Below are 26,682 nucleotides of genomic sequence, written 5' to 3'. Positions count from 1 at the left end.
CAAGACCACAGTTCATCACACAATCTGGTACAATTCTTTGATAAAAGGGAGTTCTTTTTTTCAGAAACAATACTTGCCATGCTTGGGGGGAGGGTAAGAAGTTTTGCAGTAGTCTGGTACTAGTTCTTAACTTGAATAAATCAATCCACTGTTTATAAAGGGGAAAGAATCAACTTTAGGCAAAAGCCCATGGGTTTTGCTTGTTTTTTAAAAACTGCCTTTTTAAACCATTAATTTTCTCCCAACTAATTTTGTGGATTTAGAGATACGTAGTTTCAAACAATCACCTGGAACCAAACAGCACATCCCAGAGAAAAGCACTGAAATCAAATTACAGAGAGGAAGTCCCCCAAACACAGGACTTTGGAGAGCCTGAAGAGGAGCACTAAAAGCCAGGAGTCTCAGCAAAGTGAGCCGTGCAGCAACTCCACAGCTGCTCCCTGGGGCTGCTGCCTTTGGAAGCCTGAGGCAGAACAAAACAAGAGAATCCCTGAGCAGGGGGGGAAAAGGTTGGTAACTCAGCAGATGTTTAAATTTAAAAGACAGGATTAAGAAACAGGTAAAGCGGTTCTTACCCCAGTGCTAGTTCACAAAACAAATAAACAAAGCTAAACAAACAAACAAACAAAAAAAAGACTGAAGCCCCAGGAATCTTTAAACTGAAATGGGAGAGGATTAAGGTTTTTCTGATGCAAGCTGAATTCCCACAGTCGTTAAACCCAGGTTTGTCCTTCTCTCATTACAGTAATCCCAGTGGCCAGATAAAAGCTGGGAAGACGCTGCTGGAGCACCCAGTGAGACACACAGATAATTGCTGTGCATGAAACCAAGCTTGGCTGTTCCTCAAGCACTTTGCAAACAATGTAAAAACCACAGACAAAGCAATGTGTTAGCAAGTCCCTTGTGCATTAAGAGTTTATTTGATTTTTTTGTAATGGAACTGCACCATGGGTTACAGTTATTCTAATTGAGGTATTTAGCCAAAATCCAGTATATAGTCATGAAAATAAGTACATTGCCTTAGAGCTATGTAAAAACATCATACAAAATTTGTGTCCATGTCAAATAAATACATTAATTTTAATATTTATGTAAAGAAACATGACTTGGATACTCTTGTGGTTAAGAAAAAAAACCAACTGGATCTTTCACATATTTTAGGCATACATTCAGCTTTACATTAAACAGACCTCCAACTGAAGTTCAGGTAACAGGTCAAATACAAATGTAGAAACTTAAAAGTGCCAACAAACAAGATAATTCAAGTACAGTAAACGTTAAAAATATATATGTGTTTATTTAAATTTTCAGATGGTTCCAACAGGGACAGGCCATCAAGGATTTAAATAGAACATGAAAACATTTGAGATAACAAGAAACATTTTGTTCCAGAATAAAATAGAAATCGTTAATCCAACATTTTAGAAACAGAGAAGTCCACAGCAACTTAGAAAAAGAGCCTTAAGAGTTCATTTCTGTTCTGAATATGGCCTGGAAGAATCACAGCAGCTATCCCAGCCACCAGGTGACAATGACTTCTCTGTATCCATGCTCTGATGGTAGGCAGATAGAAAATAATTGCTCCCGTCTTGGTTTTGATTTACAGGAGAAATCTGGTATGTTGTTCCCAGAAAAGTCTGATGAGTGAGGACATTAAAGTGGCTGAATTGATGGGACATGTTTAATTGTCTGCTATAAACCTGGAAGTTACTGAAAGGAGTTTGTTCAACTGCATTGTGTTTTTCTCCTTCAGCAGAGCATGTTGTAGAAACTGTAGTAATTGGCTGCTTCTCTTCCAAGTCAGTTTTGTAAATCTTTTCCCCAAGGGCAGTTTGTGCTTCAGGAGGTAACTCGGTAACTGATAAGCAGCTTTCTTTAGCATCTACTCCATGTGGGCCCTTGGCCTCTGTCTGCAAAGCTTCCACATGAGTATCATACTTAGAGGCACCACTGCAGATTTCTATTTCTGACAATTCATCCCCTGAATCCAGAGACATGTCCTCCTCCTCCTTTTCATCCTTTTCTACAAGAACTACATTAAAAGAGAGAGAAAGTTCTATTCTATTGAAATATAAACTTTGGTTAAAAAGGCCATACACTACTCACAGTGTTACACTTCAGGTCTGCCAGTCCAACAGCACTTTAAGTCTTGGTCTTCTGCCACTCGTGTTCACTTACTCAACACACACACTTAACCCTCTGTGGGAGTGTCCAGTTACTCGGTGCTAAAAGCTTCTGCACACCGTGCTCATATTTAGTGCTGGGAAATCCCAACTCCCAGCTCCAAAGGGGACAATGTCAAAACAGCATCTAAAGTTACACAGCAGGTGAGTATTTGATCAGACAATTAAAGGAGTACAATTACTGACATCTCAGTACAGGTTATCTACTCTGTAGATAAAGCAGGTAGAGACAAGTTTATCCTTCTCCTGAAAACAGATGCCCAGTCTAGTGCCTCAAATACCATGGTAGCCTGTACTTCTGTATTTAAGGTCTCTGGTGCTCCATCCCCAGTGCTTTTCCCCCATTTCAAACAGAACAAGAGTAGCTTGAGAGTTGGGTTTTCCTTGCCAGCTGCAGTGGCTGTTGACCAGAGTCAAGGCACACTGTCCCAGCACTTCTACCCCACACAAGCAGTTTAGAAAGGGAAGTTTAAGTGTCTTTGACCTCACCTGATTGTCTTTGGCCAGCACTGCAGGGAGGAAGGTGGTTCTGCTCAGTAACAGAGTTGTGAAACCCAATGAGGCTTTTAAAGTTACGCATAAAGTCATCAACAGCAGCAACCACTATGCCATTGTCAACGTAACTTGAGAGAGTTTTCAGATTCTTTTCTAAATACATAGAAGAAGAGTTTGTATTAATATTTAGCATCTATTATCAAAAAAGGGGGAGAGGTATTCACAAATGTGGGGTTTACCTGTTAGGAAGACAACATGTCTCTGTTGTATGTTTTGAGCCTGAAGCCTGATGAGACACTCAAGTTCTGGAGCATTTCGATTTTGAGAATCACAGTTATGGTAAGACATAATCTCAACCAAGTACTTCTTTTGATAGGTGTTCAGAAGGGTGAGCAAGTTCAGGGCATTGGCATTTATCCTGCAGTGGGTGGAAAGCTCACAATTAGAAACAATTTTAGGTCAGTCTAAATACCAAAAGACAAACATAAGATTAAGTTCTATTTAAGTGTTTTGGATGGCATAATGAAAGCTGAAGCATTTTAACAGCTGATATTGTAGAACCTTACTTACCTCCCCATCTCTTTCAGTTTTTTTTGTATTTTGCAGTGGACTTTCCATTGCCATTTCCCATCTGGGGTATTGAGATCCTCCAGAAATTTCAGGAATTGTTTTAGTTTATCTGTTATAGAGATATTGAATAAAAGTTAAATTTTGTGGTATGTAGACTGAAAATACTGCTTCAGCATATACAAAAAGCTGTTTCCTGTTTTCATCACAGTACAGTCATACAATTACAAACAGCAGCCACTCCAAGTTTTCTTCCAGTCAGACTGGCCAACAGCAGTATGATAAAACTGAGCTGACTTTCTGTACCTGAGGTGCCCAGCAGTGGTATTTAAAAGCTGACCTCAGTATACACACTCTGCCTTGCTAAAATATTTCAAAAAGTTGTAATTTCATTAACTATTCAATTTCAAATGAAGAAAAAGTATATATAGCATATTTTTGGATGGAGTAGTAAGAATAAAAGGCTCCACAGACATAACTACAATGTAATACAAACTGAAGACAAGATCTCCCTGTTCATGTGTTCAAGAACGCCACTGGGCTGAGAAAGAGACTGCTGAATTAGCTGAAATTCTCAAAGAACATCACAAAAATTGGAAGACCTGATCCTTCACTGTGGTGAGTACGGGACCTCTCACGTACTGAAATGTCAGGATTTTAGTTCTGAAGCTTCCAGAAGGATCACACCTACCTGGAGTGATGGACTCTGGGTTAAGGACAGACTCATCTGACACAACAAAACCCCCAGACACAAACAGCTCATTATAAGTGCGATTTTTCACATCATCCAAACTATCGACTCCTGCAAAGCTGACACAGGAGAGCCTCTTCAGAGTCACCAGGCTAGGGATCTGTTGAAAAACATTTGAAATCAGAGGTGTAACCACGGGTCACACAGGAAAAGGAATTACAGAACTCTCCGACCTACTTCAAAACACATTTTCAAAAAATTACTGTTTCTTCTCTTGCCTAGGGAGGTGCTCTCTCTGGAGCATTACAGGAATAAGGTAAATGGACATTGAGCACCTGGAATAATTTTACTTTCTGCCCAGTACTGGATCTTAAGCTGTCAGGAATAGCTCAGGTCATCTGAAAGCTGCCTTCACCTAGTGTTAGAGCATCACAGAAGCAGAACTACTCAGGCCCCTGCACAGCTTTACAACTTCTAGCAATAAATATGCATTAGCACGTGCATGGTGCTGGAAGAAGTTATGAGTAAATATTGCAACAAGACCATCTTTACTACAGCCATTCTGTTTCTTCAAACAGCAGTTAAACACAGGTACTGTTAAATGCTGTGCTGCTGTGCTGTTAGAAAAGCAGCCTTGCTCCAAAGGAGCTCCTCTCACTATTGACAACAGCTTTCTGCAGCACACGGTTACTTACGTGGCACATACCTTATGGATGAGGTTGGCAATGTCTTCATTTTGGATAATGATCAACAGTTTATCCAAATTATCTCTTTTAAGGAACTCCTCTGGATGGCACTCTGTGTTCCCTAACTTTCTAAGATATTCCTGCCACCACAGAAAGAGGAGACAAGAAAAAATTCAATAGGTAGTTTGGTAAAAACAATGCCCAGATGACACCAAGGTGGTTTTCCACTTCACTGAATCCCAGAGGGACTGGCTGCTTTATCTCTCCCATAAATTAATCAGGGATGCAGCAACACAGAGCAGCTGTTTCAGCAAGTCAGTCATTCCTCTCAAATCACACACAAACAACCAACTGACAGTATCAAACTACCCCAGTTTTCAAGGAAAGCCAGAAGTTTACAAGTTTCATCTTACACATTTAAGTACAGAAGCACAGTGATTTCTCAAAGTTCTCTCTACTATTAATTAGAGGGGAAGAGAAAAAACCCCAAAGGCACACAGAGTGACTTTTCATAAATTCTTTCTAAAACGGTAGTTCTATCACATTTCTTCCCTTATCACCTTTTTTCTGTAAGCCCACCCCCTGGCAGGATCTTCAGAAAGGACCAAGCTACAGCCTGTTCTGTTTTCCAGCTCAAAGAAAAAGCCTTACGTAAAAGCTAAATATAAGAAAGACTACCACAAAGCTCAGTGAAGAAATGGGACAGGACAGCCTATTTTCACACTCACTTTCACAGTGAAAGTGAGTCCAGTTTCATACAAGTGGATTTGAAAGACACTCTGTTCTGACACTAGAGAGGCTGAACTGAAACAGCTTTACCTTGATTTCTCTGCAGAGAACACTTTCTTCCTCTTCATGAATATAAAATTTGAGAGTGCTTTTCTGTACGCGTGCCATGATTTTGACCAAACTGGTAAATAATTCAGGTTTTAACTGGCTTATGAAATCGGAAGCTGGTTGAATTGAAACATTTAAGTTCTCGGGGGACTTCTGAGTCTTTTCTGGTAGTTCCACGAGATCACCAGAAGAAGTCTGATCCTCTGGTTTAGCATTCCCATGAGCCTTTTTCTCCTTCCCTAGGGGTAGGCTTGCTGAAGGCAGCTCTTCCCCCGGGTCATTGCACAGTGGCTCTGGGACTGGCGCCGTGTCACTGTCCCCACACACGGCCAGCGTGTCAGGCACAGGCCCAGGGGCAGTGCTGCTCACCACCTCCAGTGCTCCAGGCCTAGAATCAACTGGGGGAGTCTGCTTCATGCACGAAGAAGCCAAAATGACACTGTTCAGCTTCTCACTCAGGCTCTCTATATATTCTTGGACAGAAATCTCTGATGCCTGCAAACAGATGTGTTCAGAAAGTCTCATTATCCTCTCCTGGGCTGAAAGGACTGGTGTGGACATCTCACTGACATAAGGAATGTTTTTTTGCTGCAAAATTTCTTGAATCTTTTTTGCAAAGAGCTTATATTCTTCTAATAATGTTGTCTCTATTACTGCACTAATGGAATGCTTAGCTGTAAAAGGTTGATCTGTTAGTTCATACTGATCTTCAGGTTTCTCCACTTGTCCTGTGAAATGTCCATCTTCTGCTGTCCCCTTCTGTGTGTCTGAAAATGGAGAGCATGGCAATTGATAATCAGAATTTCTCTGTCTATTTACTACCCGGGGGTCATTAGGAAGTGCATCCGTTGGTGGCAAGTATTCCAGTGGCTCTTCTGGTGATTTCAGACCTACAGAAGAAGAGTTCGTCATCACCATCATCTCGTGTTTGAAAGTCACACATAGCTGATACACCAAAACCTCCAAATCCCAGCCTGAAAATGGCATTATTGTTATGCCTTCCCCACCAACCAACTTAAATCCCAATACTCAAGTGTTACAGTCTACTGAGGTACAGAAGCACAGTACATTTAACAGCTCCTACGACAGTAAAACAGCACAGTCCAAGTCTGCTGAAAAAGCAGAATACAAGTCATTTTCCCAGAGATAATGCAGAATAAGCACAACAGGAGTTGTGCTTATTGAGGAACTCCATTAGAAATTAAAAATTAAATTAGAAATCAAGCAGAGCAACATATGATTCAAGGATTTTCATTTGCTACTAGGTTAAAATCCTCACTTTTAAAAAGCTCAGACACAAATGACCTTGTGGAGTTGGACTGCAAGCTGCTCCTGATCCTGCAATTGTGAAAACAAGTTTTTTTTTTTGAAAGGGAAGGGTATCAGTCTGACTGATTACTGACACAGCTTCAGTGGTGATGCCAGGAGTGCTGAAAGACCCTCATAAGCCCAGCTCAGCTTCTTCACCACCATATTCAAAACTATAATTTTGTTTGTTTTTAAAGCATTCACATTTCTAATTTGTGTTAATATGAGGCCAAACCAATATTCTCCACCAGTATGTGTATTCATCCAGCAGATTGCTGTATTAATCAAATACAAGAAACAACTGCACAGGCTATAGATCTGCTTGTGTACCAACATGTGATCCAAGAATGGATCTATTAATCCAGATACAAACCTTTAGAATATGTTTTCATTTATTATTTGTAGGAACAGAGGAGCTAAAGTCCATCTTACCTGTAATTGGGATAAGTTTCCAGTGCATTCCGACTTCCCCTAGATTATTGGAGCAGGGATGTTGCCTGAGATAGCCATGTTCTGTAGGTGTACTAGGACAGGGACTGCAGTCTTCAAAGGTACTCTCAGTGCTTCTTTCCTAAAAAGCAAACAAAATGCTCATCTCGAAACAATTTCTTTCGGTTTTGCTCACTATTAAGTTTTTGCATTCTGAGCAGTTGACAGAAAGAACTGAGCTCACCGGCACACTGGCAATTCTGCCATCAATCTAATCCAGTCAAATTTGGAAAGGTTTCCATGAGGTACTTCTCTGGTCTCTCCTCACTAAGGCAGTCCTGAGCACTGGCCTTACAGTATGGAAGCTGGGGGTGCCAAAGAGCAAGGGAGGGCAGAACTGGCTGCTCCCTCACTCTTTTCCAGGCTGTTGTCTTGATACCTGACTAAAGCCATGAGATGTTGGCATTGCTGAGGCACTGCCTACAAATAGTAGGAAGGAAGTTAATTTCATCTTACATTCCAGATGGGTAGAAGCAAAACAGCATGGAGATTACAGGTAGGACAAACTCATCCCTGCTCTATGACTTAGAAACTGGGCTTTGTGTGAAAGTACTAGTAACAGAGATAATGGAACACTCTTGTAGGTAAGGAGGTGGGACACTGTGATCCCTGAACACAAAGGAACTCATATACAGCACCGCACCAAGAAGGCACATGAAAAGAGCTGAGCATGCGGTGAAATGCTCAATTCTTCAACTCTGTTCCTTTTTTATTACAGAAGGAATTGATATAAAGAACCATGAACACACTTAAGAGTGAAGAAAATTTCTATGTTCCTACCAAACAGAAAAGCTTCACGGAAGAGTTAGTACATATCTGTGTTTGCCTCTGTAAGAAAATAGAATTTTTTTTTCATTCAGTCTCATATTTATGAAAATAGTACTTTCACTGTCAGCACCCTGGCAGTTTCACTTACTTGTAAATGTAGTGTGTGCTCAAGGGGTGCTTCGTTGGGTGGGAGCTGCAGACCAACATCGATGGGGCAGGGCAAGCACAGCACATCAGTTTCCAGCATGGCTGGGCTCTGCGGGTCCTTGAAGGCAACACTGTCAGCCCGGGCAGTGTTAGGAAGCTCATGATCATCTCTGTCCTGAGCTGCAATGGATTCATAGCCGTATTTTTGTCTCACACACTCTTCAATTTCCTCAGTGCCTAGTGCTAAGTGCTGAGTGACATACTGTGCCACCGCCTGCTCCTGGGGGCCAGAAGAGGCCAGTTTCTCCAGCAGCGCTTCGATGTCGGCGTCGGACACATCCGCCTGCCTGAAGTCACCCTCGTGGCCACCATGGTCAGAATTCGTTGAGAACACAGAGTGTGGTGAATCCAAGGTTCTGCCCCCTTAGAAGAAGGTGAGGAGAGGAAAAGGAATCCATTACTCAGTCTTCAAAAAAACCAAAACTAGATCCCCCCACCAAGATCTACCACGTACCCACGGTCGCAATCTTTAGCATCAGTTTGTATGTACACACACATTTTAACAACAATGTAGACATGCTTTCATCACACAGTCTACATTAATAATCAATGTCAAAAGACTTGAAGGTTCACAGAATTCCAAGCAGGAATCCCAAACCATGAAGTCCATCCTTTGCCTCCTTCATCCCTACATGCCAGTCAGTATTTTTGTCCCCATCAAGAGAACAACTAAGGACAACTAAGATCAGTCACTTCATCTTCCAGTGACTCACATACACGAGACTGGTGCTTGATGGAAATCCCTCGTCTTTGTGTCACCCTGCTCCCATTTCCCCCTTCTGCAGGAGGCTTCTATAACTGCCTTGAGAAAATGGTCAGGGAAACAGAAATCAAAGAGTATTTTTGGCAGACCTTAAAGCAGAAGGTATCTGTGATACTTCTCCGAGGTTTGGATGTAGATAATTTCATGTGTAGAATTATTTAATTTTATTAGGTTGTTTCCTTTGTCTCACTATACACATTACTGGCTAGTTCAAAACTGAACTATGCTTTTTCCCTTAGGTATGAAATAGGATATTGGACACAAATATTACAGCAAAGTCAAACTCTACAAAAGACAATATCAAGTCTGCTGAGTGTTCTGTATTAAAAAGTCTTTGGACAGCTCCACAGGCAAATAAACTCTTTGAAAGTCTGCTTTCCAAAAAGACTAAACAAAAGCAACTTCCAGGAAAATTCCCCTTGTCTCCTAGAAAGAGGAAATCTGCAAAAAATAAACTTTATCTCTATTGACAGATCTCAGACCAATGTTTAAATGAACCATCATGCATTAAATTGCTACAGCATGTAAAAATATATTCAATCTATAAATCTTAAACATGCTCTGAATAACAATGGATAAAGAAGAACTCTAACCAAAGACTTTCTTACCTTTGTACTGAAAAATATTCTCTGAAGAGTCACTCATTTTTAGATATTTCTGCAAATTTTCAGATTGTTTTTCCAGCTTTCTTTTCAGACCACTTCTAATTCTGGGGTCTTCAGAATCAGAATCTCCGCCGACATTTTTCTTCCTACACTGGATCAAGTTAATAAGATCCTTGAGTCTTTCAGTATCATAGTCACCAAAAGGAGGCAGTTTTTTTTTGACAGCAGTGGCTTCATATCTGGGATGGATTCTTTTCCTGCATTTTGCCTTGGCAAAGTCAGAGTAGTCTTCTGTAGCTTCATAATCGGAGATGGGACTGAAGTGCTGAGGCTTTCGATTTCTATCCAGCAGCTCCTTAGCTCTGGAAACAGGGAACTGATAGGCCTCACAACTGAAAATATAGTTCTGCAAGCAACTGCTAATGTGACCTTTGTTTTTTGGGGCAGGGTGCAGAGCTGTTTTGTCATCCAGATGTGCTGAGTATTCACGAACTGTAAATTCTCTACCTCTTCCAGGGCCATTGTAGAGTCTTTTAAAGTACTCATGGATGTACTTTTCCACAACAGCATTGAAATCTATATCACTGTGTCTGCGGCACTGGATTAAAGCAAAATGCAGAGACTGAATCAACTTGGTGAATTCTCGAACTATTTCCTTTTTCTCAGTAGTTGAATTTTTCTGTGTTCCATATGGAATGCTTTTTTGTGCTGCTAAAAGTAGAAAAGGGAATCCACAATTAAAATCAAACCATGAAGCTATAAATAAATGATGTAGTTAGCAATGCTGGGTGAAACACAGTTTGGAATGACCATGAAGAAGTAATTCAGAAGCCAGAGATGCTAACTCAAGAAATTTCAACAAGTTTCACTTTCTCAAATATGAACAAATGAACCTACAATGTACGATATTTGCTTTTGTAAAGAAACAAATATTTCTAAACACCAACACCATGGCCATAACCAACGCAAACTGTTATCTTAGTTCACACACTGACTGAATACTACAAAATCCTCAAGAAACTATCACCTCTGTTTGAATAAACCTGCACACAACAGTGAACAAACCCACCTGAGTTAATTACATCTCTAGACTCTGGAAACAGAAACAATGCATGAAGCACACGGGACCGTCCACTCTGGTGGTCTAGAACACAAAAAAATAAAAACAGTTAAAAAGGAAAGGACCACCAAAAGTCAATCTAGTACTCAAAAACTGAAACAACAAACACAACTCAAACACAAGCCCAGAGTATACTTACCATAAGGGGACATCATTTGCCAAGGAGAAAGAAGAAAAAGAAATCCTCTGTCCACAAGTGGCTTCACAAGGACCTGTTTTCAAGCAAAAAGAGCAAACTGCTTCAAAGACATTTGCTCACTATGAATACTCCTCTTGACTGTAAGATAATTCTGTCTTGGCAGAGAAGTGCCCTGGTACTTAAGACTATGCCAGCTAAGGAATTCCAGTGAGATTGTGGATCTTGTAGTATGCCTGAAACTACTAACTAGTAAAATTATTTTTAAAAATAGGAATAGTCAAATCTGTTGCACTCACAAGATTCTCTTTCTCTAGTTTTTGAAGTAAACCCTCTAAGTGATTCCCAGAACGGGACTTCTCCACAACTTCATACAGGCTACAGAACAGGCCATTCCTCCACACTGACAAGACACAAGGGGAGAAAGAGAATGTAAGGAAAAAAGAAACAAAATTGTAATTCAGAAAACTTTAAAATTCTGCATTTAAATAAATGAAAGAAGAACCATTTACCTTCTTTTCTTTCTTGGTAAGTTTCTTTTAAGAACAATGCTGGTGAAATTTTTTTCTTCAGCTGATCAATGCTTGCAACTTTTTCAACCTCAAGCTTCTCAGGACTGGAGAATAAGGGTGGGGGGAGATTAAAAAAAAATAAAGACCACTTTTTTTACCTTCTATATTATATATATATATATATATATACGCTCACTGATAAAATAAGAACCAGTAAATACATGCCCTTAAGAATAATTTCTTTGGACTATCTCATGAGCCAGGGGTGTTTATTCCTGTAGAGTGTGTGTCACTTGAATGGAAAAAAAAAACCAACAAACCCACAAACAACACAAAACACCAAACAACAAAGAGATGCTGACAGTTGTATGCCTGAACTCAAGAAAATTCTGGATACACATGACTCGAGTCTTGTTTGACATATTTAAGGCACTTAGTATTTTATATTTTCATCTGAATATACCCAAAACTCACCAGTCTCTACTCAAAAGAGTTTTAATAGAGCAGTATTTTAAACTTACTGTCTAAATGGCAATACTCACAGCTTGCATGGAAGGAAAGGTTGTGTTGATTTTAGGGAAACGTGACACACAAGTTTGCCTTTAATCCAAAGCTGTCCCCTCCACAAGGTAACATTAGGTTTCTCTAAGTTAAGATGGGAGAAAGGAAGACTAAGTGAAACCACTTGCCAGCTGTGATTAAAAGAAGAGGCTGCTGAATCTCCAAAATCAGTAGAGGGAAAATTTCATATTAATATCAGATGATAATGTTAAAAGGCAACAGAAAGGATGTTATCAACCCTGTTATGTTTTGATCTGCTCTGAGCAGAGTAAAGGAGGCAGGTCTGTTACCTACACCTGTCAGTATAAGCACACCCTTCTAATAGCTGAGGAATTATATCCTCTTTCCTTACCTTAACTGTCAACCACTTTCACACATATTAACTTTGCTTGAATGAGGTTCAAAACAAAGCATGACAGAGAATGATATTATTTGAAGTGTCATTGAACAGGAGATTCAGGAACTGAAGATCAGTTCTTACTACACTCTAAGTAAGAAAGGAGGAAAAAAAGACTTGATTTTGTTCACTTGTGGTTCATTGTGATAAAAGAAGATACACATTAAGGTGTCTGTTTGATCATTTAGTATCAGCAACCAGCATGGCTCAGGATAAAATTCAGGTATACACAGCGTAACTAAACTGGTCAAACATAAAACTATGGGGGAAAAACATCAAATCCTTCCCTGTCTGTATCATAAAACCAAAAACTGGAATTCATTCTTACCTGTACTTCTATCTGCATGGAAGGTGTTTGCTCTAAACAAGAGAAGAGAGACAGAATGACTAGGCTGGAACAGAGAATCTGACCACTGAATTTTACATTAAGAATAGTTTATCAGTTTAACAAAATAGGAAGACTGGTGATTCCCTCTCTAACCTCAATCTATCACTGCTGCAGCATCTTGTAGTATTTTAGATACCTTGATAGCTGCTTTAACATTTCATAGTACAGTCTCCACACCTGGACATCTTCCTATCAGCACAGGTATCACAGTGGATCTGTGATCAACTGGTCACCTACATATTCTCTCCACAAGCAGACACCAGTGAAGGGTTCAGAGACAAAATATACAGAATATTATTTTAGAGTACCAAGCAAGTTAATGCTGTGAATGTTTTTATGTCCACAAATTTCCTCAGTTAGGTAAAACCGCACATTTTTTGTGGATTCCACCCAGGCAAAAGGCAAGCAGGTGGGAAGAGTTGTACAATTCTTGCCTTGCATTAGAAGTATTTATTATACTAAGTCCCTGTGACACATTCATTCACTTCAGCACTGTTCATTTAAATCAATTCTCAGCTACTGCCAAGACCTATAAATTCTTCATGCTACATGCAGATTTTCCACAACTCATTTCCTAGCTTACCTTGATGGAGGCACAGATTTTGGTCCTTGTACCATGTCACCTTTATAAGTAAATGAAACAACAGCGTAAGGACAAACGTGTCTTGGTCTTCGCCTGATCTCATCAAAGCTGTATTCATAAAAGTAGAACTGGGAAAAAGAAGAGACAATGTTAAATCAGAAGCCTGGAGGAGTCCTTAATTTCTTTAAGTGCTGGTATTTTAAATAAAGAAGTTTTTAAATGCTCCTCTCATTTGTACTAGAGAATACAATAAATTAAGGTAGTTTTTTTATCTTCTCCCTCCTTCATTGACCACTTAGATATGGACAGCACCTTCAGGAGTGAATCAAGAATTAAAACATTACTGAAATGCAACATTTACTTGAAAGTATTTTTGGTGAGAGAAGGGATTAACTAATAAAAAACAAAAAAAATCAGAGGGAAAGTGAATATTGCAGTGAGTTTTGGAGTGTATCCTTAGGTCAATCACCAATAAAAAATGTTAATTTTGGCACATTTGCAAAACGAAATGAAAAAGTACATTCATTTTTTAGCCATCTGATTCAGTGTCCAGCCCAGTGATTTACAGAAGACAAAAGAAGTTATTAACTGAAGCGAATGCTTTCAAGCAAGGATCCTGAAATCTGCAGACTTGGTGGAATAATCTGGCTGCAACAGATTGCTACAGTAAGAGATAGAACAACTGGAGGAACATAAATGCTTAGAACTGATTTCATTCTGTCTCCCCTCATCATCTCCAAACCTTAGAATCTTGAAAGGGGAATAAGAAAGAAAGGGAAAAAAAAAAAAAAAAAAAAAGAAAGAAAAATGCTATTCTCTCCTAGCCAACATTTTGCTTTTTAGGAGTCCCACTTAATGACCATAAACCAGCTGTACTTTTACACTTCAAACTCCCCACACCAAGTCCTCTCTTTCAGCCTCCATTCCAGACCCATGTACATTGCCCAGTTATTTCCTATGCCACCTCCACCCCAGCCTGAGAGAGATCTTCACCTGTGTGGGGGTCACTTGGCAAGACCCCAGCAGTGTGCAAGTCCTTTTTCCCCAGCCCGGCCGCTGAAGAAGAAGTCTGGAATGCGTGAGGCCGAGTTTTCAAGGTTGTTTATTTTCCCTTATCTAGAATAGTTTGTCTGACCTGCCGAGGTCTGGCTAGCACAGAAGCCATGGCAGTCTCCTTCCCGCCCCAGGCGGCTCCCACATTATATACCCAAAATTACGTGTACCATGTTTACAATGCCTGTACCAATGCCTAAAATCTACGTTGGACAAGGTGTTCCTATCCTAAACCAATAGAAAAGTGTCACTATCACACCGAGACATTGAGGACAAGGAGAAGGAAGAAGCAGCTATGGCACGCCCAGATTCCTCCATCTTGTACCTCTGAATTTCATTCTAAAAAATCCCAAAATGCTACTTTTCCACCCTGTGTCAATTTCTTTATTACATCATTCAAACCCATTTTGCTTGTAACTCCTCATATACGGTCGGCAGCCTCTCCACTGGGCTAAAATGGAATCCACAGCTGTTTTTCATTTGCTGCCAAGGTTCCTGAGCTCTTTGCCAGGGGCTCGAGTCACCCAGGGCAGCCAGAGGAATGCTCTTGACTCTGACACACCTGAGGTTCAGGATCACACAATGGCAACAGGAGAGGCTGCCATGCTGTCCTGGGATTTCTAATGCAGGCACCTGTGAACTGCTCCACACACCCAGCTGCAGCTTCACAGGGAAGCTCAGGGTTTGTTTTATCTTCAGTGATTTTCTCTCCATCATTTCAGAAGTTCTCTTAATGAAGATTTTATGTACGAAGGTAACACAGGCTCAGCCTTACCTGAGTAAGTTCGTAGGCTCGGTAAGCGAACAAGGAGTTGACCTTAGCTGCATTCTTTGAAACATGACACTCGTGCTTTGGGGTGGGATCCAACACACTTTTGACAGTTGATTCCATTGCTTTCATACCAATGTGGTCATATATGCTTTTCATTTTTCCCTGTAATAAAGCAGAAGAATGGTCAGCATGAGCTTTTTCCTGGAAACTGACAAATTGCTTCAAGTACCAAATAATCTAAGAACAGAGAAAATAAAACAAACCATTAAGAAAGCCACTTCTGGAAGTACATTATTTTCATACTTTCAAAAAAAAAAAACAACATATTTTTGCCTTCTGCAAATTTATTATGCTTTATTTAAGCTTAATATTATCAATACTAGTTTTTAAATCTAGTAGAGGTCTAGTTCCTCTATACAGAGATTACTGCACTATTAAAAGTAAGTTAGGTTAAAGCCACCTGTGTATTACCAGTAAGCAATGTAATCCTTCAAGTACAGCAAGATAAAATTACCTTTATTATTTTAAAAACAATCACATCTCCAGTTGCTCCAAATTCTAGTGGATTAGGCTGCAACAAATCAGCATACTTGGAGATATATACACCTGAGAAGAGTATAAAAATAAACCAAAATACATTATGTTGAAAGTTAAGACATTATTAGAAGTCTAAAAAGCATTACATGGGATTAAAGCTCAATGCACACAAAAGAATGAAGATACAATTGACTCAAGTGCAAAGGTAAACTAATTTTGTGCTTCTCCATACTTACTTATTTCATGATTTTACAGCCTCAAACACACACCGTCATTTGTTGGTCTGGCTGACTACCTCAGGTCAAAGAACTGTAACTGAATTCAGATACTCTGAAAAGCATCCATTTGGCTTAGGTTCCTCTCATTCCATGTCTGTACTTAATTGCTTGAGCAAATTGCCCCAGACCCTTTACCAGCTAAACAATAAAAAATCATCTGCTCATAAAGATTTGTTCTTCTCCACCTCACACCTATTTCTGCTTTCAGTCTATATTCATGTCTATATTCATTCATATTGTCTGCTTTCAATATTCATGATACCTCTGTACCATGTTCATCTTACACAGGATGACAAAATTAGTTCCTAATTTTCTCTTTGAAAAGCTTTGCAAAAGGAACTTACTGTCTTGAACTCTCAAAATTCTTTAACACTTTGTGACTCTTCGGAGTCTCCAATTTATCTACGTTCTTCTTGGATTTGTGGATTCAAGAATTTTATTTCTATCTACATCAAAACTGAGCTGAGCTACTGTGTCCATGAGGTATCTCTGAATGCACACACCTACAAACAAACACAGAAGCAGCCAGCCACACACTGCATTAGCTCTTTGGCCCCCCAGGTTTACTGGAAAGACATGGAATATTGGATTGACTTAAAGCCAAAAGAGAATTAGGTGTTCCCTTTGGAAAGGGAATTTAACTGAACTACTCCAAAACACAGCTATGAAATAATGTTCTGATGGCTATTTCCTTTGCTAAAAACATCTTGCTGTGATATTGTTGCAGTCAGTGATAGAAAAAAGGACTGAAAGTTCACACAACTGCACCACATTATCTGCCAACTGCTACTGAATAACCAACACTTCTAATCAAAAGATAGTTACCCATGGAAGGGCTGCCAAGAACTGTGATTTTGGAGTGGCCAACCTGCAGTCCCTTTTCACATATGCTCCGAATCTAAAGAGAACAGACAGTTTTGTAAGCAAATCTGTTAGGATAGCCAGGATATGAACAGAACAAACAGTGAGAAATTACAATTACAGAATTTAAATAGATTTAAACAAAACCCCAACCCTTACAAACAAAGACAAGACTAGTCTGAATTCTCTGTAAAACTATTAAACCGTGCAAGTAGTATTCTGATATGGAACAGTTACATAGATTCACCTGTATCTTAAAAAACACAGCCTCCCTATACCTTAAACGCTGTTTATGATCATTACTTGCCTTTAATATAGAAAATTTTAGTATTTAAAACAGAACCTGTCAAATGATTTAATTGCTTAAGATATCCCAACTCTGTGATAGCAGACAAAGCACAGAAATCACCTGTCCATCACTTTGTCTTCTCTGTCTCCTTTGATCATATACTTTTAATCAATGTCCATTTTCTAATATTACAGGTTACCTTGTTGATGCAAAAAAAAAAGAAGAAAAAACCACCAAAACCCAAATGCAATGAAAACACAAAATATTCCTCCTTATTAAAAAAAAAAAAAAAGCAAAAACCAAATAAAAACTCACATGCCATCAAGAAAATCTATCCTTTTATTTATAAAACATAGCCTAAACCAGAGAAGATACAGAGACATGTAAATGCAGTACCTTAATTATCAGGGAATAGGGGATTTAAATGGTGACAGATCCCCTTCCCATCCTTCTATACCTTCCAGTGCTGAATTTTGCAGAGGTAACTTTATGATTGTGTCAATAAAACCACTCTGAAAAAAACCCAAAGCCCCAAAACCTCCTAACTGCTGAAGAAAGTACTTCCCCTGCAGGGCTCACCCCTCACCTGGCACAGATCCACCATGAGGAATGCGTAACTTTCCGAGAGCTCCATCTCCAGGCGCCCATCGTACCGCAGCTCTCTGCGCTTTTCTGTGAACTGTTCATACACAAAGTTCTCAACACAGGTACACACACTGCTGCTGCCACACTCAAGTGTCAATGTTTTAAGGCCCCATCTATGTTAGCAGATCCAAATGTACAGAAATAATCAAAAGATAATCCAAATTAAATCACTGGATGCTATAATTAGATTTCAAAAACATTATATCTGTGGGAAATCTAATTGGCTTAATCTGCCCAAGTATTTGGTTTTTTAAGAGACACTCCTCAAACAAATCTGTGCAGTAACACTTTAATTTGATCTTTGTAGCAAACTGGCTAAAACCATCCAGCCCAATGCCTTCCATATAATCTCTGAAACTCCAGAAATAAGACTTTTTCTCTTTTTAGGAGGCAGATCTCTTACACTGTGCAAATATTTCTGCAGCTGCACCTCACTGCTGCTGAGTGGTTTTTACCAATATTTCTCAGCTGTAACCATGAATAATTAATGTAATAGCAGGAAATGCTTCAGTTTACTGTAGCATCCACAACTTCCAAGATGATAATCACAGCAAACAAATTATATATTCAATTACTTCATATGTGAAGCTTTTTGGCACTGGGAATGAAAACTTCATTTAAGAGTGACGAGAGCAAGCCAAGGCTGGATTTAAGACACCACATAAGGCACAACAGAAGGGCTTCAACCAAGGTGCTCTGCTTACTAGATCACTAATCAACTTTAATTAAAGTACTTCTTGGAAAACAACGAAACTACAGAGATTATGGAAACTTGTTTCAGGCACATATTTTAATCTTAATTTTCAAAGGAAACATCAGCTCTGTAAAGAAGACATCAAAATATCTTTCTGGGTTATTAAATACCCTAAAAAAATTAAGAAAATTTTTGAAAGCTAAAAACACACAGACTTAAGAGGTGCCAAATACAATTTTTCTTTTAGTCTTCTTGAAGTATCTGGCAGGCAAGAGTTTAAAACTATGTAGTAATAAACTTGCCAGAACAACAGCTGCTTACATTAAGCATGTGAGTTTGCAATTAAAGACCAACTACATAACAGAAAATAATCCCCAGGTCTCTTCCTCTAGATTGAGAAGCAGCACTGTCATTTGACTGGTACCTTATTGAGAAACTGAAGCCACAAATATACTCACTTCCTTTTCCAACAGTTCACTATGAACTAAGCTGGCTCTCCTGTATTTAAAATTGGACACTGAATTTTGATCCAAGTAGGAAGAATGTAGAATCTTTACAATATCCTCAAATTCTCGAGAATCTGGAAGTACTGGCTGAAAAAGTGCTGTAAGAGAGAAGAAATAAAATAATTAATGCCTACATATATGTGAAAACATCCAAAAATTTTCCAGTTCACTGGCAGTTTATGCATGAAGAGAAATGGTTTGTGATTCAATATCAAACACAAAACACCTAGAATACTTGGCAAATATGTACTTCAGAAAATTTATCTTAAAATTTCCTAGAATGATCTTTTAAAAATCACAGTAATGTGTTTTAATATTGCTCTTGAACAGCTACTAGTTCTCAGAACTTTCAGAACTGTAATTTACTAATTAACTCCTTTAATTAAGAAGTAGGAACAAATTGTCCTAATAAAAACCTCAACAAGAGTTTCAAAGCTTGGCCCTGCTTCAGAATTATGATGAGGTTTTGTGTTTGTTTGTTTATGGCAATTAAGCTAAATATGAAGAAACCCAATCCTATTTAAAGACAAATAAGCTCCTATAATTAAAAATATCAGGACCCCAATGCCTGTGCTCATGCTTGATGATGTTATCCCTTATTTGACTTGTTTTAAAAGGAAAGTCCTTCGTGTGCTGTTGTACAAATTCCCTCTTGGGCAAACCTTTACCCAGTTCCCACAGGGAAGCAGTCATGTCCCTGAGCTTCTTATCTGTGTTTGGTGCCAAGGTGACAAACTGATCAGAGGAGCAACCCCGGAGTGAGCCAGCAGAGGATGGCAGCGAAGATTTTGAGAGTAGTAGCTAGGAAAAAAACTGAACTAGCACAACACAAGAAGTGATTTTAATCCTCAGAGTAACTTCCAAAATACACACCAAAAATGCACGATTTTTACTGTAGTTAGAACAGTTAGGAACAACAATAGTACTAATCTCACAAAAAAACCCCAACAAAACAAAGGCAAAAAACAACAAAAAAGCAACCATTACTCTAACAACAAATTAAATTTAATTCTATCTTCAGAGTATATCCTCCAATTTCTTTACAAAATATGGCAGTAGATTTAGGCAGCAATCTTTCCCTCATTTGCAGAAAAGATTTACTGCGTAAACCTCAATATAAAAAAAAATGTTCCTAATGAAAATCAAACTGCTCTGTGTTATTTAATAAAAGCTGCACACTTTAGAAGGCAACACCACATCTGCAAACTGAACTCCAGCAAGGACTCCAACACCACCAACAGTGAGAAAGTGATTTTTTTAGAGCAGGAGTTATGAAAGTAATTTAGAAACCATACTTATGTAACATCCTTCTTAGCAACTACACCTTCATTCTTCAAAAGCTGAAAGCAGTATAGGAGAAGACAGAATTGAGAGTGAATGGAATTCCCAACTTAGTATTACTGGGACTGAATGCTCTTGTACTGAAGAGACAAATGCTTATTAATAGAATAGAAAACAAGCCTGCTGCAGGTGTACATGCCCTGGGAAAGCTCCCCCTGTTCCACCCCAGCCCCAAACGTCCCTTGGACACTCCAGCACTAACTCCCTGTCAGAAAGATCTGGGGCTCACGCACTGCCAGCTCCTCAAAATGACCATTTAAGGAGAAGGTTATCTGTGCCAGCTGCTTGACAGGATTTCCTGTTTTCTTACCAGTGTTTACTGTACCTTATCCCTTCTCCCTCCTTCCCCCAGGAGACAAGCTCAGTAAAAATGAGCCTCTTGCTTCCATCTGGAGAAACAAACAAGTGAAAAGCACTGCAGGGTGAGCTAGAAAGTGCCACCACAAGCCATACATAATGTCTCACCTACTGTCCCAGATGCAAATCTAGGAAGAGGCACATTATTACATGAATTAAGATCCTGTCATACACACAAATATTATCAACCATGCTATTTGTGTTCAAACATTTTCTGCTCTGTGGAAAGCTCCAGGGAGAGAGATGAGACAGACTTGCCTTAAACCAGCAAGTCCCCCTAGCATCCTGGTAGGGAGAATCTGCATAAACTAGTATACACTTAATGCTCAACACATTAATGGAAAAGCCCCACCTAATCATTAAATTACAAAAAACAGAAAATAAGATTTTTTTAAGATTGTTGCAGTTTTTCTTTCCAGAACTTGAGGCACTGCAGACTTCATGTTCTCAATCAAAACATGAAACACTACCCCAGTGAGGTGAGTAGCCAGGCAATACTTTTCAGTTCATCACATGAGCTGTGGTGTTCAAGGACAGTGATGGTCTAAAATGTTAATGTCACCATAGCAGGACCTGTACCTTACTTCAAAGGAGTACAAAGACAAAACTAAAATGAAACCGAGAAGTACTAAACTAGACCTTGTACAGCAATCACCAAGGCCTCTGCTCCCAGGCAAACCATGAAATTACTGAGCTCATCCCCAGTCTCCCATCACTTCAAAGACCAGCCATGTGCACAATACGTATCTTCCAGGCTTCTTGTACACAGCTGATGGGGACACCTTGCACCTTTACTGCCCTGTGTTAATTAAACAGTAATTAAAGTAATGACTAACCTGCAGCATCCTTATAATACATAAGTCAATTATTCAGGGGTTTGCTGGCTTGTTCGGCACAGGTAAAAATAAATGAATAAATACTGGGTTTGTTCAGCTTCTACCCAGGGCACTGGAATGTATATAATTACTTTTAGGTGGAAACTGAGTTTAGCTAGTAAGTACTAGTCAAGGGATAGGGACTGGATATTTGGATGTATGTCATGCCTGAGAGGCTCTACTTTTCTTTCACACCTCATGTTTCAGCTTCAGAAAACTGAGACTGGAGTTACTGGGTTTGGTTGCTTTAAGTCAGAATGTGAAGGCAGAGCCATCCTCCTTGAGTAATCCTGAACTAGGTTTGAAGTGAAAATAACTAAATTAATGATTTTCGTATCAGCTAAGTTAGCAGACTGCTAACATTCTTCACACACAAGTGCTCCTACTACAAAAGCTCCATTAAGAAGCACCCTTTTAAGCCTCAGTTTCTTTCAGTCTTCAATGTTTAAAACAAAAAATCTGGTGTGTTAATGAACTGTGACATTTTTACCTTTAGGACTTTTTCAGCTCAATATGTATTGTGCTCTCAATAGGCCTAAACAGTTACCAAGTTCAGGGACTGACAGAGTTCTCCACCTAGAAATATCGTGTAGTAAACAGCAGATGCACATCTCTACCAAAGAAAGGGAAAATAAGAAGATAGAAGACAAGGCAAAATGATGAATTAGAAAAGGGACAACCTAGACCTTCATGCAAGTATTGCAGAGAGTTCCATGGGTAAAAGCAAGACTTTTTTCCTCTCCTCAGCCTCAGAAACAGCAGTCATTTGGTGCTTTAACAGACTCCACAAATAAATTCCAGCTTCAATCAACAAGCAACCCATTAAAGACACTGAGGGCAGTGGAATTATCCTTAGGTAAGGGGATCACTCATACAGTTCAGCAAGTTAAAAGTGCTCTTACATTGATTTATCCTTAAAATTTGCTTTCCTAATCCTATCAAGGACTTTCCAAGTAGCAAGCAAACTTGGAAACCTGTGAAGATCAGACAACTGAATTAGAAGAGGCCAGGACAAGCCTGAAGACAAATGACAGATAAGCTGCTCAAGAGACCGTAACACCATTGCTAAACTCTGTGTACCAAGTAAACAAACCTCCAAAGAATTTCTAAGGAGGAAGAAAAATGCAAGCACACCTTAAAAAAATAATATTGCAGCCAACCTTTCGTTTCCTGAATTCCTCTGCCAGCAAAAAGAATGAGAAAATCAGAAGTATTCTCCGTGCAAACTGATCACAGTTAAGAGCTATCTTTCCTTCAGATTACAAAGGATTTCTGTTGTAATTTCAGTCCCTACTACTTAAGTCTCCAAGAGGGAAGATAAATTCTGAAGAAGATAAATAAGCAGCTAAAGCCTTAAATTTTCTAGGATATTTCTCTTGCATTTTGAAAGCTAAAGCTTAAATTTTCTCTTACATTTGTGTTTCCCAGATTCAATTTTTAATTTCTTCACTACCAAGAATTGTTCCTGAAACACATTCTGGTGTTTAAAAATATTTAGAAATCCGCCAAAAAACCCACCTCCAAACCAACTCAAACACCTCTGACAAAATGATCCTGTACATCCTTTGTAAATAGCAGCTAAGCCTTCACAACAAGGCAGCAATCTCTCAGGATGGTATGTCCAGGAAAGACATGGTGGTTGAAAAAGCAGAATAAAGACAATTCCAAGACAAGGAATGATGGAGGAAGCGTCCATATGTACTGCTTCATCCTGGGCTTTAGAATCAAGCCAAGAGAGTTCTTTTGAGAGGGACTGGGTCATTCAGATCATTTTGCAATTTAACAAGATGTATTTAAGCACTAGCAGTAAGGATGCTGTAAGCGCCACTAGGGCATCAGATGATCCAGTGCTGATCTTCCAGTTCAGTTCCAGAGCTGACTGAATTGCATTTTTCAAATGACAATACAAATCCCAATAGCAATTTAGCTGTCCTCAAACTGCACGTTTGGCAGTCCATGCCATGAGAACAACACTCAGCAGCTGTAAGCCCACAAGCACCGTGGGCTGAATGGAGCAATGGAGCACGGTCTGCTCGGAAGCTCTAAGTCATCAGAATGATTAAAATACCCTCGAGCCTTTCTGCAGGCTGAAAGGAAAAAAGGTGCGAATGCGTCAAACGACCTTGACATTATCAAGTCAGTTTTTGAAGAAAGGTAAGAATGGCTTCCTCTTCTACCCTAGAGGCCACAGAAGCCTCAGGTTTGAACTACACAATCCAAAACGTTTTGCACACTGCAGATGGCTCAGCATAGGCAAATGGCGATTTAGGTGACCTGAGAAGATATTTTGCAGGTTTTTATTCATATTGGAACCAAATACTAAAGAGGAGCTTCAAATACCGTTGGTTAACTACTAAACATTTCCAAACACATTTAAAGGTATTCAAATGTAACCACAGTTGGGTGTGGCGCACAAGCCACTTCAGTTGTTCATGAGGCACCATGTTACATCCAGGCATTTTTCTGTCAGATGAATTATAAAAGACTTTTTTTCTCCACATCAACCCAGCTCCTTTTACAATGAATCTGCCAGACTTATATCACCACAGAGTGGGGTGGCAATGGGAAAGACCAGGAAGAAAAAGGGGTCATTACTGCCAAAAAGAATTAGTCTATTACTGGAAAGACTGGATAATGAAATAAACCTACCTTCATCTCTTCCTTACAGAAGAAAACATTTCAAGAAGTTAAGATGTTACTCTCTTCTCTGAAGAATGAGAAGCCTATTCAAACAAGTATTTTTGTGATCTGGACTAAGTTACTGATTCCATATTGCAAAAGGGCAAGAATTAAGATAAATTTCAGGGAGGAAATCAGACAGGTCTTCAACTCCACTTAACAAAAAGTTAAGCAGAAACCAGTGGTCTTGTGAAAAGCAAGAAATACCAGAGGTTTTTAGAGGAAGAGTTACTCAGAAAAAAAAAAAAAAAAAAACCCAAACCCTGGACCCTTTGAAGCAGAATGCTTCCAAAGCGAGGCCCGAGAACGTGGGCTGCTCCCTTTCTCCCTGCAAAGAACTTCCACCAGATAAGAACAGTCTTCTGCATATCATCAATGAAGGCCAACTCTGTTTGTTTAACCTATCCTAAGCAGGATTACACCCTTCTCCTGCAGGGAGGAGGTCGGGGAAGAGAAAAAGTGAACCATCTTCGCTGACGCCGGTGTCCCAAAGAAACATCTTCTCCACATGCCAATGCACCTCCAGAAGCAGCGCTGAGATCAACTCAAGCCCACCCTGACCACATCCAGCTTCTCCTCCTTTTAAAGCAGAGGTCTGAAAATCAAGCCGAGCTTTTGGTTTTGTTTCATCCTCGTGACAAAATAAAAGTGAGAAAGAAAAGAGGAGGGGTAGGGGAAGAATGCAATGGACCAGCCTGGCACTAAAATGGGCTCCTCAGCAGCCTCGCGGGTGCGAGCCAGCAGAGCCTCCTCCACAGCGCGGGGTCTGCAGGCAGCCGTGCGAGGCGTCGGGGCTGCTGCTGAATCGGATGGAGAGGGGAGCGAGGTAGAAAAGGGAGGGGAAGGGAAGGAACAACCTTTCTTTTCTCTGCTCTTCCTGGGGATCTGAAAGTTCCTCCTAACAGGCTGCTGGTCTTCTGGGGGCTTAGGGAGAGGGGGCGGCCCCCCGAGCACAGCGCTGGGCGGCTGCTGCTGCTGCTGTTCATTTGCCGTCGAGATGCTGCTCCTGCGCTGGCTGCTGCTACTGATGCTGAGGGTTGTGGGGACCTTGTCCTCTGCAGCAACAGCAGCCACCAGCAGCGCCTCCCCAGCGCTACCGCTCTCAGAGCGTCCGCCATTTTGTGCAGTGTCCTCAGCGGCTCCCGCTCTGTTACTCTCCGCTCCGACGACGCCCGCGCTGGTCTTCTCCATCCGCTGATGCTGCTCCGGCTCCATCTCGCCGCCACTGCGGATCACGGCATCCGCCATTCCCTCCGGGGATGCGAGCCCGGCAGCCAGCCCGCGCCTTCTCTCCTTCCCAGCACAGCGCCCCTGACCAGCGCCAGCAGCGCCAGCGCCGCCTCGCCTCCCCCTCCGCCCGCCCCACAGCAGCCCCCGGGCCGCCCCCGCCCCGGCCCCGCCACACAACATGGCGGCGGCACGGGGGGCGGGCCTGCGGCCAGCCCGGCCCAGCCAATCCGCTCGCGGCGCACGTTATAAATAGGGGCGCGGCCGGGGCGTGGGCAGTGCCCACGCGATGGGGCGGGACGGGCCCGGGACCCGCTGCTCCCGCCCCGCGGCCCCGGGACCCGCTGCTCCTGACCACCGGCCCCGCTCGGGACCCGCTGCTCCCGCCCCGCGGCCCCGGGACCCGCTGCTCCTGACCACCGGCCCCGCTGGGGCCCGGGACCCGCTGCTCCTGACCACCGGCCCCGCTCGGGACCCGCTGCTCCCGCCCCGCGGCCCCGCTGGGGCCCGGGACCCGCTGCTCCTGACCACCGGCCCCGCTCGGGCCCGGGACCCGCTGCTCCTGACCACCGGCCCCGCTCGGGACCGGGACCCGCTGCTCCTGACCACCGGCCCCGCTCGGGACCGGGACCCGCTGCTCCCGCCCCGCGGCCCCGGGACCCGCTGCTCCTGACCACCGGCCCCGCTCGGGACCCGCTGCTCCCGCCCCGCGGCCCCGCTGGGGCCCGGGACCCGCTGCTCCTGACCACCGGCCCCGCTCGGGACCGGGACCCGCTGCTCCCGCCCCGCGGCCGGGGCGCGGCGCTCGGAACGGGCTCTCCCCGCAGCGAAGCCGCCCTTGGGCATGAACCTCCCCCGCCCCGGCATTTCGGATCCAGGAACGCTCCGGCTTAGGGCTGGCACTGCCTTCTTTGCCAACTCCCAACTCTTACTACACTACACTGAGGCCAGCACATGCTTCTTACTGACAGATTCAAAATGGTTTTTTTGAGACATTGGACAAAATGACAGCATTTCACCTTTGAAGAATAAAAATACATTCATGGTTATGAAGGGCAGGCAAAAAAGAAAATTTTGATTTACTTCAGCAGGATTCTTTGCTAGTTGCATAGTGAGTTAGAACACCACTAAATAACCTATATTAGAGGCTGGAAGGTTAACATTTATTGTCCCTGTAAGGCTCAAAACTTGTGGTGCAAGAGGGATGTGAATATGTGAAAGCCAAAGCAAAGACCTGTCTTTGGCAGCTCCCAGAAATGCACTGGAGTGAAC

General features: G+C 41.3%; 1 protein-coding gene across 4 annotated transcripts; it reads right to left on the bottom strand.

Moving 5' to 3' along the window:
• Positions 1–885: 885 nt before the first annotated feature.
• On the bottom strand, positions 886–25,526 carry TASOR (transcription activation suppressor). 4 transcript variants are annotated; one of them, XM_021532787.3, is made up of 23 exons: positions 25,041–25,526; positions 18,884–19,029; positions 17,673–17,765; positions 16,762–16,834; positions 15,636–15,727; positions 15,125–15,283; positions 13,297–13,424; positions 12,654–12,685; positions 11,910–12,012; positions 11,368–11,471; positions 11,155–11,258; positions 10,859–10,931; positions 10,669–10,743; positions 9,603–10,310; positions 8,173–8,594; positions 7,200–7,338; positions 5,442–6,349; positions 4,643–4,762; positions 3,937–4,096; positions 3,249–3,357; positions 2,918–3,096; positions 2,673–2,831; positions 886–2,310 (listed from the first exon to the last, which is right to left on the bottom strand). In XM_021532787.3, exons 1-23 carry the CDS (start codon positions 25,429–25,431, stop codon positions 2,255–2,257), a joined length of 4,533 nt encoding a protein of 1,510 aa, XP_021388462.3. In that variant the 5' UTR covers positions 25,432–25,526; the 3' UTR covers positions 886–2,254. The 4 variants fall into 4 exon arrangements, with proteins under 4 accessions (XP_021388462.3, XP_021388425.3, XP_021388444.3 ...); XM_021532750.3 differs by having other exon boundaries at positions 886–2,032; XM_021532769.3 differs by having other exon boundaries at positions 886–2,032; positions 5,442–6,226.
• Positions 25,527–26,682: the final 1,156 nt, after the last annotated feature.

This window comes from Lonchura striata, chromosome 12 (assembly GCF_050655825.1).
Source record: "Lonchura striata isolate lonStrDom1 chromosome 12, ASM5065582v1, whole genome shotgun sequence".
Lineage (NCBI taxonomy): Eukaryota > Metazoa > Chordata > Aves > Passeriformes > Estrildidae > Lonchura > Lonchura striata.
The sequence above is the reverse complement of the archived record's forward strand: the minus strand, read 5'-3'. Positions and strand labels throughout refer to the sequence as shown.

What these genes read in the sequence shown, in the direction of transcription:
- TASOR (XM_021532750.3), bottom strand. Translation starts at nt 25,431, where the DNA reads ATGGCGGATGCCGTGATCCGCAGTGGCGGCGAGATGGAGCCGGAGCAG. An exon ending in AGCACACACTACATTTACAA is followed by an intron (nt 7,339 to 8,172) that starts GTAAGTGAAACT and finishes TTTGCTTTTTAG; the next exon opens with GAAAGAAGCACTGAGAGTAC. An exon ending in TGCTGGCCAAAGACAATCAG is followed by an intron (nt 2,033 to 2,672) that starts GTGAGGTCAAAG and finishes CTTTTAATGTAG; the next exon opens with TTCTTGTAGAAAAGGATGAA.